Source organism: Polypterus senegalus, chromosome 11, assembly GCF_016835505.1.
Source record: "Polypterus senegalus isolate Bchr_013 chromosome 11, ASM1683550v1, whole genome shotgun sequence".
Taxonomy (NCBI): domain Eukaryota; kingdom Metazoa; phylum Chordata; class Cladistia; order Polypteriformes; family Polypteridae; genus Polypterus; species Polypterus senegalus.
In genome coordinates, this window is record NC_053164.1 from 94,230,269 (window position 1) to 94,243,890 (window position 13,622).

General features: G+C 34.3%; 1 protein-coding gene across 1 annotated transcript in view; it reads right to left on the bottom strand.

Annotated features, from left to right (window-relative positions):
- The window catches only part of c11h12orf56 (chromosome 11 C12orf56 homolog), a 56,842-nt gene that overhangs the window by 19,915 nt on the left and 23,305 nt on the right, over nucleotides 1-13,622 (bottom strand). The window contains exons 4-6 of the mRNA XM_039770172.1: nucleotides 12,492-12,825; nucleotides 9,163-9,248; nucleotides 332-476 (exon numbers count right to left, since the gene is read on the bottom strand). Of these exons, the coding sequence (XP_039626106.1) occupies nucleotides 332-476; nucleotides 9,163-9,248; nucleotides 12,492-12,825 (565 nt within the window). The remainder of the gene's footprint in view (nucleotides 1-331; nucleotides 477-9,162; nucleotides 9,249-12,491; nucleotides 12,826-13,622) is intronic.

Here is a 13,622-nt window from a genome sequence, read left to right on the forward strand (position 1 = left end):
TCTGTATACATTTGATTCTAATAAATTGGCCCAATAAAAATATGAATATATTAATTGTTCAATAATTAATTACTTTGACAAATTTCATTTAATTCAATAGCTTGGTGTGTATTCTAGGGTTCATTACACACGTTGCTGTTGCCTTCTGCCAACCTTGAAGGTAAAATGCTGGATATAATAAGGATGGATGGATGATCTTCATATTAATCCATGATTTATGGAATTTTATTCCTAAGAGAAATTCTGAAACCCATTACATGTATATACTTTACATGGTGTAATTAGTATTTCTTCCAGATTTTCTTAATCTATCACTATTCATGGATCTTACCTTCCAGAACAACCTCTTTAAGGCAAAGTACTTTTGTGCTGCCATCTTTAGCTCCAGAAGAAGACTATACATTTTCTCCAGAGAAATTTCATCCTGGAAGAGTTCACTTGTAAGTTGGTTGAATAGTTTTGTCATTTGATCTGATCTGCATAATTAACAACCCAAAACCATAAATTATTTTAAAATTTCAAATTATTTTTTCTTATTTTTTTATATTCAATACCATAATCTGCTGCAGATCAATGTATCCACTTTGGCAAACAATTGGACTAGTATGAGGCACTGCATTTTCATGTGGAAAAAGCATTATAAACCTTACGCTTAAAATAACTTTTCTGAATTCTGAAATTGCTGACAGATTTTTATGCACTGTAAAATAAGATAACTGAAATTATAAGCTCTGCAAGCAAAGTGATTTTTCACATTGAAAAGGAAATTTCAAGGTATGATAATATACAATTAGTTTATTCAGTTCTCTCATTGTCTCAAACACTCTACAATACTGACCCATTTTGGTAATAAATATCAGAATATCCAAATAAAAAAACACAACCTTTATTTTTATATAGGAGCTTTCTATGTTAGGTGCTTCACAATACAGAGATATTACAATTGCTTATTTATTTTTTAACAGCTGGAGCATAGGCGGTAGGTCTAAGATCATGCAGCAAGTCAGAGGTGAGGATGTTAAGTTTCTTGGAGCCACAATCATTGACAACCTCAAAGTAGGCACAACACATCTTGGCTATTTTCAAGAAGGCTCACTAACACCTTTATTTCATCATTATGTCTTAGGAAAGCAGGATTCTCAAGTTATGCTTACCAGCTTCTACACGGTAGGTACACTAAGGAGTCCATTATCATTGGCTGTATAACATCCAGACACAGCACCCAATCAATGCAGCATAACAAAGCCGGCTCAAAATATTACTGAAGCACATCTCACCTCTTTCCAGGATATATTTGTAAAATGTTTCCTTAGATTGGTAAACAGTATATGTAAAGAACATTCTGGCTAACAGTTGTTGTGTTAAAAAAAAAACACTTAAAAACAGACCAGTCCAAACTGAACAGAAAATAGAGATCAAGAGCCGTTGGGAAAAACAGAGAGAACAGTCGATAAAACAAATCAGGGTCAGATCAAGACTGCAAACAAAACCAAAACATTAGTCAAATCTCACTGATCAAAAAACTGAAGCCAAAAAACCACTTACTATAGTGGTGGACAAATTGCAAATGCATATGGTAGTGTGCTGGGCTTCGAGCTTTACAAACCTGGTAGTCCATGTACGCTTTCTGGTAGCCGAGTTTTACATATAGAGTGGATCTTTACTTGCAAATTTTTACAACAATACTCATTTGTGAAGTTTTATTGTACCAGAATGCATAGCACTCTTCTACCTCAACATAAACACAATTGGAAGAGAATATTTTAGTAAAGATGATTTTTAAAGGATTGTGTCATGCTGATATGTGGTCTTTGTTTCTAATGTACACAAAAATATTTTATCAGAACTGAACTGAAATACTGCATTAATATTGTATTCTTAATTTTGTTTTCAGACCAAATTACACTTCACCAATTAGTTTCATAAAACATGATCAGTTTGACTTTGCAGTTTAAGGTACCGTTAGTTGACCACAGCCAGTGATCTATGTATCAGAGCTGCATCAAAATTTGTCACACTTGAACCATTAGGAAAATCCTCATGTTATTAAAAATGAGGTTTAGGCCTGAAAAAGAATGCTCACAATAGGGAGCATTTTTACAACTTCAGATATACCTGTTTGGAGCCCAGTGTATATATTGAGTAATGGTGAGCAATGGTGACAGTGGCATAGCTGGGGTGGTCCGCCCCGGGCGGCACATTTTTGGGGCGGCATTATTGGCCACAAGGCTCAGTATAATTCGTGTGTAAGCAGCAGGGTTCGGAAAAATATCACTCATGTATGAAAAAAGTCAAATTCTCTGATTTTCAACCACAAATGCTTGAAAAATAATGTTCAGACTGTCCTCCTGCATCAGACACAGCAGTTGAAATGTATGAGGCAATGACAAAAATAAACATTAACGTTACACCGATAATAATTTCTAGGAAGATAAACAACTAATTTACAATTTATAATTTCGTTTCGTTATTACTCCGAATGCGTTCTTGCTCTGCGCAGAAAACATCCCCACCTATTACTTTGGTTCTGGTTTTCGTAGCGGAATTATATTAAACTAATAATTAGAACACGCTTATCAGTGCGTCTATACTATATTCTTGTCTAGTTGGTGCTTATGTATATAAAAAATTATTGCTGTTTCTTTATATATGAAAAAATCTATGCAAAAATGTATCTTAATTTTTCTCTATACGTCATTTTAATTTTCTATTTAAATAGTTTAACATATTCAGATATGTTGGAGGGTGGCAAATTGAAGAGTACAGTAGTCATGCTGGAAAACCATAGACATGATAGTCACTCCATATACAGATCTCACACAGCATAATTGCCTTTAGAAACTGAATAGCTACTGTATGCATATCAACTTTTCTTCTCCAGATAATGTAAATTAGATATAAGCTAAGTCATTTTCTTTTTAGCTTTAGGCTCTCATATATATTGACATACCACTGCTTAAATGTATTTAACGAGAAATCGACTTGTGCAAAGACCAATTGATTGTAATTGGTTAGGTATCTGATTTGGACACATCACCACTACTAACAGCTAAAATACACTGGCTTACAAAAAAGACTTCTATGACCCACCTCTTCTGCTTTAAAAAAGGCCAGACAAAAGATATCAATGCTTTGTGTATTTCTGCATCAAAAAAAGCCAAGGGACAATACGGAGAAACAACCACATGGCATAACATTGACTATGGTTACGCCATATTCCACAGCCTTGACATACATTAGACTGGCCTTTATAGTATATATTGGGATTCAGGACTGTAGAGACAGCTGGGGCTTTCAAGTAAAGTTCAAACTAGGAGTTCTATAAAGCATTCCTGGCTCCAGAAATGATTCAAGGATAGGACTCAAAAATAGTCCCAGAAGGAGATTAAAAATCTTCCAGTCTTCACAAGGAAGAGTTTGTAATCTGGAGGGAAGTGAGAGGCACTGGTTTGCTAAGTTGGAATACACAAAGCCAGTGGTGTTTGAGAGAGAGGTGAGGGTGAAAGAATGAATTGTGTGGTTTTTGGTGTGAGAAACAATCACACCACATGTCTATAACGGACTATTATTTTTATTACTAAGACCTAAAGAGGCATGTTTTTTGTTATTATTGTATATTTTGTTACACTTTCCATTTTACATAGAGTATCTTTAAGTATTTATTTTCATGTTAAATTACTTTATTTAATATTACTCAGTTTCCCTGATATTATTCTGGGTTTGTTGGTCATCTCATCACAATGGTTTATGTTAAGTAGTGACATGTCTGGGACTGAGCAGTTTGCTATGAGAAAAAGTAAGTCAATAAACAGGTAGGCCTAACAAAAGTACGCAGAAAAACACGTGTGCCAACAAAAGTATGAGGGAAAAATGCAAGTTATGATAAATGTGCACAGCTATAAAACCCTTATTGGGGGTATTTTTATTTACTAGAAAAATATTATTAAAGAAATCTATACTAATAAAAGGCAAAGCCCTCACTCACTCACTCACTCACTCACTCACTCACTCACTCACTGACTCATCACTAATTCTCCAACTTCCCGTGTGGGTGGAAGGCTGAAATTTGGCAGGTTCATTCCTTACAGCTTCCTTACAAAAGTTGGGCAGGTTTTATATCGAAATTCTACGCGTAATGGTCATAACTGGAAGCTGTTTTTCTCCATTTACTGTAATGGAGATGAGCTTGAATGCCGTGGGGGCGGAGTTTCGTGTGACATCATCACGCCTCCCACGTAATCACGCAGTACATAGAAAACCAGGAAGACCTCCAAAAGCGCAGAAGAAAACATGCATTATATAATTGAGAAGGCAGCGAAACAATAAGAAGCGAGCGAGTGACATATACAACCATGTTCATGAGTTCTGCTACTTCGGAAACAAAGCACGATGTAAACCTACACTTTAAATTAAGTTCATAGACAGGCTGCCGCTGGCGTTTGTAATTTAGTGCCTTCCCATATAAGGCCGTCCGTCAGCGGCAATCCAATAGCAAACTCCCACTAAATATTCACGGGTGAAGGACTGTGTTTATGGAGAGGAAGATGAGATGGTCAGGGTGGTGTTTGACACAAACTCAGCGAAACTGCGAGAGAAAGTTTTAAGTGCCAGGACTAAGGTAACATTAAATACAGCCACGGACATAGCACGAGATGGCACCAGCACAGCTGGGAACCTTCAATGCATGTACACCGGCGGCTCACGTGAACTGACGAGTGCACAGATAAAGGCAATAGTTCCAAAGAGCTGAACAAAACCGAATTACACAATTGAAAAGGCAGCAAAAATATGAAGCGTCTGATAAGCATATTCATAAATCCAGCTACTGCGGAAACAAAGCACACGGTGGAAAAAGTCAATGTCCCGCTAAAGGAAGACAGTGTAAAAAAAACCCGTGCATGCAGTGTGTCAGGTCTCAGATAAAGAAGAAGACGAGCTGTTTATTGATGCAGTAAGAAACGAATTGATGAAAGAAACCTGTCATCTTTACAACGATTGACAAACACGGAATGTAACTTGAACACAACACATCCTACAAATACGAACCTGATTGAAAGAAATAATGATAATCAAATCCTTGATGACAGCAACACTCAGTAACACTCACAAAACAAATACTGTATATTGACAGTCATGTTACGTTATTTTTAAAATGTTCCCTTTTCTTTTCTAGCTTTTTAACACACTACTTCTCGCTGCGATCGCGGTATATATATATGTATGTATATATATATATATATATATATATATATATATATATATATATATATATATATATATATATATATATATATATATATCCCGATCTACATACTCGAATAATGGATACTTTATTAGCCATCAATGATTGTTTTGGTAAAGCCATACTCAGTGTATTCATTAGATGAACAGTAAAAAAGTAAGAGCGAGGGGAGGATGCAGGCTGTAGTGCGCGTCAACTCTATCTGAATTGCGATCACATTTCAAAAATATATCTTTTCAAGTTCTATTTAGTCCATATTTGTCAAACTCAAGGGCCACGGGCCACATCCGGCCGGTGTAATTATATCCGGCCCGAGATCATTTTATATACTGTATTATTGTTATTAATGGCCCAGGTATATGAAGCGCTGGTAACACAATAAACTACAGATCCCATAATGCAGCGCTTCAGCTGCCTTGCCGAACACTTACCGCGTTAATCAAGTCTAGCTTATGATGCTGCAAGTTATTGCGAAGCTAGCTCACACGATGCTGGAGAGAAAAGTTCATTCTGAAAATAGAGCCTTTAAAAACCGATGGGAGGCTGAGTATATGTTTACTGAACCCGTGTGTCTCATTTGTGGAGCTAATGTGGCTGTAATTACAGAATTTAATCTAAAGCGACACTATGAGACAAAACATCAGGGTAACCTGAATGCAATGCAGAAGATACAGAAAGCAGAAGAATTAAATAAGAAACTGACACTTCAGCGGACGTTTTACCGTGCACAATCACAAAGTGATTTCAAGTGAAGCTGCTTTTATGGGAGACACAAATGCAACTTGCCCCACTTTCCCTGTTGCCAAGTAATGTTGAACCAAGTCGTCACTACGGTGTTCCCAAAATACGCACTTTGCTGATAAACTGAGCGCACTGAGTTTGCACGGCGCTTTGGTGACTTTGAAGAACAAAAAAAGTCCGTCTACATGCGGCTCGAACCTTGTGCATGTTTGGTAGCACATATCTGTGTGAGAAGCTCTTCTCAGTGATAAAGACTAACAAAACAGCACACAGGAGTCGCCTCACTGATGAGCACCTGCAATCCATCCTGAGAATCTCCACAACACAGAACCTCACACCAAACATAAACGAATTTGTTGCCAAAAAAAGATGCCAGGCGTCCAGCTCTAAAATGACATATGAGCAAAGACAACTGAATGATTTGATTTGTTATTGCTGAAAGGAACACATTTTATTTATATTTCTAGGTTTTGTTATGCAGCATGTTCATATTTGAATTTGTATAATTTTGACAGGATATATTTTTATGGAGAGCAAAATCTTTTGGGATATTTAAAATCTAAGTTTATTTTTTATATAAAATTACATAAGAGTAAAGAAATTTGAATGTTTGTTCTTTTAATGTTTACTTTATTTCTAACTTGTATAATTTAGACAGGATATATTTTTATGGAGAGCAAAATATTATAAGTTGTTTAAGGTTTGAGTTGATTTATTCAGGAATAATATTCCTGTCTGTTTTTACCATTCCTACCAAAGATATTTCTGTCGACTAAATAAAAATTCCTTCTATTTAAAATTTAAATAGAACTTGAACAAATACGATAGTTCATAATATCCACGCAGACTTGCACATAAGAGCGGGAGTTATCCATTTTAACAAGCAGCGTATTGCACTGATACGAAATAGCTGTGTGTGTATATATGTAGATATGTATGTATATGTATATATATGTTTATATATGTGTGTGTGTATATATATATGTATTTGTGTGTATATATGTGTGTGTATGTATGTATGTGTGTATGTATATGTATGTGTATATATGTAGATATATATATGTATGTATATATGTGTATATGTATAGATATGTATATATATATGTTTATGTGTGTGTGTGTAAATATATATATATATACATATATATATATGACAACTACACTCATCACTCACAACAGTGACAAAACAATTACATTGACAATCATGTTACGTTATTTTCAAAATGTTTCCTTTTCTTTTTCATTGCTTCTTTAACACACTACTTCTCCGCTGCGAAGCGCGGATATTTTGCTAGTAATATAAATAAAAGGAAAATGTGGCAAAACAAAACATGTGGAAAAGACTACACACAGATTAAGAGAAACAACAAACCATGTAAATAAAAGGGTAATATTAGTCTGCAATTTATTGCATCACATTATAAGCAATCTCTCAATAAATCAAAAAATGTTATATGGTGATATGTGAGTATAAACTGTTGCAAGAAGGATCTTGATTTGGACATAGAAATGGGAGGTACTGCCAAAAACCTATATCACATTATACATAAAGATTCTGAAAGTTTTGGTAGATACTGGTATAAAGTATTTGCATTGTTCACACAGACTTTATTCTTTTTTAGTCAGAATACTTGTTAACGCTCTGCTAACCAAATAGATTTAACAGACGGTATTAATTTCTCTGGCCTGAAATGATGAGAGTGCAGCTTGTTTCTCACTCACACACACCTCCACCAAGCAAACACTGTACATACCATTTTCCTGTTCTGTTTACAAGGCAGAAAACCTAAGGCTAATAAAATTTTACTATGCAAGGACACCTTTTGATTGTTTTTGTAAGTGTTCACTAAATTAATTTATTGCATTGTTCACCAAAGCAACTGGCCAAGATAAAACGAGCAACCCACTACCTGTACAGATTTCTCACTATGTACCTTTGTTGATACAACCATGCTTTTTGTCCATGTGCTTTGGTTAGTACTCTCATTAAAAAAGATAAGAAAAACATGCGATATTTAATATTTTTAAAAGAGAGAATGCTGTGACTCGTTTATCACTTACTAAATGATCTGTCTGAAAACAATTTATGTTATGGACAAGTGAAATTTGAATAAATAAAATTCCAAATGATTCAGAAATTCTACTAAAATATATATGCAAACACGTGCTTTAAAGTTAACTTAAAGCAACACCCACTAAATGTCATAAAATAAAAAGTTTCACATAACCTGATGGAAGATATAGTAGTATCTGTTTGGCAAAAACAAGAGTACAGGAATAAAACATAAAAAATAAAAATAAATAATGTCACTAGGACAGAAACTGAAGTGAAGTGAAGTATTGGATATTAAAGATTTTGATAATCCTTATTTATAATTCATTCCAAATAAATTTAAACAAAAACAGTGGCACTGTAACAGCAGCTGAAACTTGGTTTAGTATGTAAAATAGTAGTTTTACCCACTAGTGTTTGACTGTATCTTACATTTAGTTTCTGTGTCACTCTGCTTTACTTTTGTATTGGAATTTATGTATACATGAAGGTAGATCCTGTTATGGGAGCATGGCAGGATTCAGCCTAAGACAGGGAGCACAAGTATTTTAGGACACCCAAATTTACATTTGCCAATGTGGATACAAATTCACAATAATCCAAAGACATTGATAGTCTATACATAAATCAAGTGTAGTATTTTTTTAAAATACTGAACATTTCTCTATTCTTTATTATGCAGAAGGAAAACATTTGAACATAAAAAAATACCTAATTTATGCATTCATTCATTTTTTGGAAGCTAGTTTTAATCAGGATCACAGACAACGGGATCTTATCCCAAAGGCATTTGAAACAGGGAAGGCCTATCTATCACATGGCTTACCCATATAAATACACATACTAATATTGTACCAAATTACATTTTACAGTGTATATAGCACAACAGCTGTAGATTGTATGAACAACTTGAATATTCCTAAGAAGCCAACTGCACAGCTATGCCTCATTATAGAATATTGAGTCTTAAATAAAACTGGATGCAAAAAGCAAAATTAAAACCATCATCAAAGCGTGCCCAGACACAGTTCCTATGCTTAAAATAAAGCTAAAAAGTGGTAATAAACATCGTCTTCATGATTATATTTCATAAACAGAAATTGCCTACAAATAAATATCATCTTACCTGCACACACTTTGTGTATGGCCAGTAGATTCAACTGCTGAACTTAATTTTCTACAATACTGAGGATCTTGCATTAGAGTTGAGCGCTGCAAAAATATTAAAAGCAAATGAGATAAACTTTGGTGATGTCATTTAATTATCTTATTATCTCACGTCAGTGCACATTTAATTTTGCTCCCATTTTAACTCCAGTTTCTTTTTGATGTCTATTTTACATATTTTTCATATTCTGCCAAATTCCTTAAAAAGCCACCTTCACAATCTCTGCTGTTTACAAAATATTTGTAAACTTTTACTTTAAATTATCCATATGCTGCTTTAAATAGTCTCTGTTATTTCAGATTAACAATACTTTAATTACAATGAAATGTGTAGTACTGTGATTCTTGTTATCCTTCTTTAAAAACTTACTGAATAATTACAGCAATTAAAATAACATGGACCAGTTTATTCTCAAAACAGAAGTAAGATGATAAATGAATTACCAGTACCAAGAACAATAAGCTTCTTGATAAACGGCCTTTGTGAAATACCTAAGGGCTTTGTAATGTCTACTCTTTTAATATTTTACGCTGCAAAAGGAATTTCTTTACCTTAAGGAACGAAATCAGTGTTCTCTATTGAGCATCACAACTGTATTTAAAGACCTGTACAATTTGGCCAAATTTAAGGACAGTGTAATTAGAGTGAATGATAATCACATTTATGGTAATAATGTCTAGTACATGTTTTATTGTTATATTTTATAAGATCTTACTTTCATTTTATAAAAATATGTTGTGTTGGGTTTTGTTGCACATTGGCATTTTCTTTATTATTCTTATGGTAACTGCTAAATTGCTTACAGTAACAGTATCTGTTGCCAGTCAAGTGAACATAGAATGTGGTGTTATATTAATGTGGTAAAAAAAAAATCAAAATCAAATTCAAGCTCTTCACAAGGCTAGTTATATTCTTTATCATCAATATCAACACATAAAATTGTTAAGAAAATAAACATTTATAGGTCACTCCATTCGCACTTTTTACATTATCTGAACACTTTTCAGGCTTCAATATTAGCACTGTATTTGATAAAGTTGGAAAATTCTTTCAATGGTTTGCTACCAGTCAAAGAATAAATAGTTTCTGTTCCTTGCTCTTTGTCAGTATATCATTGTACTTTTTGATAAGACTTATTTCTCTTCAGCTGCATTGCTCATTACTGACATGCGTGCCAATAGTTTCTTGAGAAAGGACTGAGACCTTTCTTTGATTTTTTTCCATAAGGACATCAAAGAACGACATTGTCCATTCACCAGATTGTCCAACTTCAGCTGTTCAGATTAATTTGTCAGTTAAAGACGTTAAGGAACGTTTGGTAATGGTAGCCACTGCAAGCTTTATACCAACTTTTGCTTTGTTTCTGCTGACGCTCCGTCATCAAAAAGGGCTAAAACAGAAACTCCTGCTTACTACTAGAATGTTCTGGGAACTCCACCTTTGTACTAGAATATTCTCTGTTTCATTTTTTTATTGTTTACTAATCACTTAGGCAGTTAAGAAGAGTACATACATAGTAAAAATATAAATAAATAGTTCAGAATGAAACAACCGCTAAATGTTTCACAATCAGGTAATATTTTACAGTTAGGTAAGCAAGTTATCCCTAATAGACAAAAATATGTGTTATGGAGAAGTGATTCTACAAACACCAACTCTTTGCATTAATTTGTGGACCACCCTAGTGTTACATGGGTCACAGCCTATGTTGTAATTGTTCTCTCATTATAAAAGATGGTACCATACATACTCTGCAATCCAATCTTTTAGATCTTCAACAACAACAAAAAAAGTCCAGTGACTTTTGGGTGCAGTAATGAATAAAGATTTCCTGTTAGTTTGTATAATTTTAGCATGTTTTTAACAGGGATTTGTGGTTTCTGTTTTGAATTTTAACACTCAGTTTTCTACCTTTTATTTTTGGCATTTGATCCTTGCCTTTCAGCTAAGAATCCCTCTTGATGTGCTCTAAAATAAATTTAATTTTCATGTATTTTCCTAATACCAATGAATCCTCTGGACTGATCTTTTCTATATGTCATTAAAAGCAAATTAAATTAAAAACTATATTATAAAAATTGTTTTTTCTGGAGTATGTATTTAGAGTGCACTTGTGGTCTCCTTGTATTTATTTTCCTTTCCTTTTTCTTATGTTTGGGTGCTTGTGACATCATGCAATTGATACCACAGTGTGTTGCACTGCTGAACACATTGTTCTCATGTGAGCTGAGTCACAGGCAACAGTTACCAGATGTTTGTGCACAAAAGGGGAGATTCTGTTGGTTTTGTCAGGAATTTCCTGCCACGCTGTTGCCCTTAAGCACTATCTGTCTGTTGCTATGTAACTTGATAATGCAGAATTCATCTGATGGGAAGAACCGTTAAAATGAGATCTTGGAATGTGTCCTCAATCTAGAATCATCATGCACCAAATGTCACCATTCTCAGCTTCATTATTGTTTTAGTGGTCATAGGAGATTAGTCAGTCATTGTCCAACCCGCTATATCCTAACACAGGGTCACGGGGGTCTGCTGGAGCCAATCCCAGCCAACACAGGGTGCAAGGCAGGAACAAACCCTGGCAGGGCACCAGCCCACCGCAGGGCCATAGAAGATTATATTATATCAATTTCTAGTACACAATTCTGTACCTGGTCAATAAAGTAAATTCTAATTCTGACGGTTTTTGTGTAAGTTATGATTTTGACTCGCTACATTTTTTACCTTACATGTGCGTGACTTTCTCAATGTCTTCTTGACTGTAACATTTTACATAGATAATGATTTCTTTTAATATTTGTGATGGCTCTAATTTTGATGTTTTTTTTCCCAATCTGCAACCAAATTATGGTCTGTACTGTTTATGGATCTCAAATGGGAACCTCCTCATTCAATATTCTCACTGCATGGTTACTTCTATTTATATTATGAATGAAAGTTTAAAAACATAATCTGCAGTTTATATACAAGAAAGCAATATCCTTTGCACATAAATTTTGTGCTAGTAAAAATTAAGAAATTAGCTGTAGCTGAACATGATTAGGGTCAGCATTAGCCATTTAGTTATCTATTTCACTTAGTACAAGGTAATAAAAAATCAATAGTATTTGAGTTAATACTTATCTCCATAAAAATTCATATTCTTAAATTAATAAACAGCCTTTACAAATCATAGCCCATCAATATAAGGAACAGAATGAACTAAAAAGAAAATACAAAACACCAATGCATGCTTCTTCCTTTACCAAATCACAGAACTGAAAGTGGTAGAATGCATTATAACTTACAATGATATAATTATTCCAGGAGTTCTTGAGGTGGAGAAATAAAAGAGAAGACTCTGAAACAACATACAAGTGTAACTGTGCCTCCTTCTTCTCATCAGCATCTGTATCCAGTTCATTGATAAGAGAAGCAGGAAGACCCATACTGTTTTTATCAGTACACAGCAGTTTATCAGGAGTAAAGTCAGAAAATGATGCTAGAGATTGGCTTGATGAAGGAGGCCGTGGCAGGGGCCGTGGTTTATCACCTTTGCCATCGACATGGAGATTTTCATTGTCTGAGGCAGGACAGGACAATGATCTGGACTGTTTCACTCCCAGTGTTTGAGCTTCTGTTCTGTAGCAAAACAGTCAATATTACCTAGAATTATTACACTTTACTAAAAAAGTGATCAGCTGTTAAAATTTTGTTTTGTTTATAATCACATTTTGGAGAAAAATTGCATATAGCCAGGCAATTTAACAAACAGTACCAGATATCTAAACATAAATATAAATTGTATATCTAAAAGTAACAACAAACAGCAAGCCCTCACCGACAGACAAGGACTTACTTCATTTCATTAATACGCGTATTGTGCTTAGCATCCAAGGAGCCTACTTGAGACTTGTCTGAACTATAACAGAATACACACAGCCCAGTTAATATATAATTAGTTGTAAAGCACATGAGCCACGTTATGCATAGAAAGCTGCAGGGTTCAACCTGGAAAAAGACCAGCAATACCAGGCACAAGGAAAATTTCTCATACTCCAAAAAGAAATACTTTTCTAGAGAAGAATTTGCATTGGTTATATCATTGAAAGTTAGAAACAATTTACTATGCCAACTACATTAGGTTTGCTATAAACATTTTAACAATATTTTACAATACTTAAGTTAATATGCAATAGTATACAGTAACATAATCTGTGGTCAGATAACAGCATTATTTGCTGAAAGATGGGGGGCAGCACCCCGTTGTCCTAAATACAGACATGCCACTAATCATCAGCTAGAAAAGTGAAGCACAGGCTACCTGAAGAAGGCAGAAAATATCCAGTCTAATAGTGATTTGTACTGTATGCACATGTGAAAATTACTGTAAACCTCGTTACATATAAAAAATGTCTGTTGCATAAAATCAATATTTG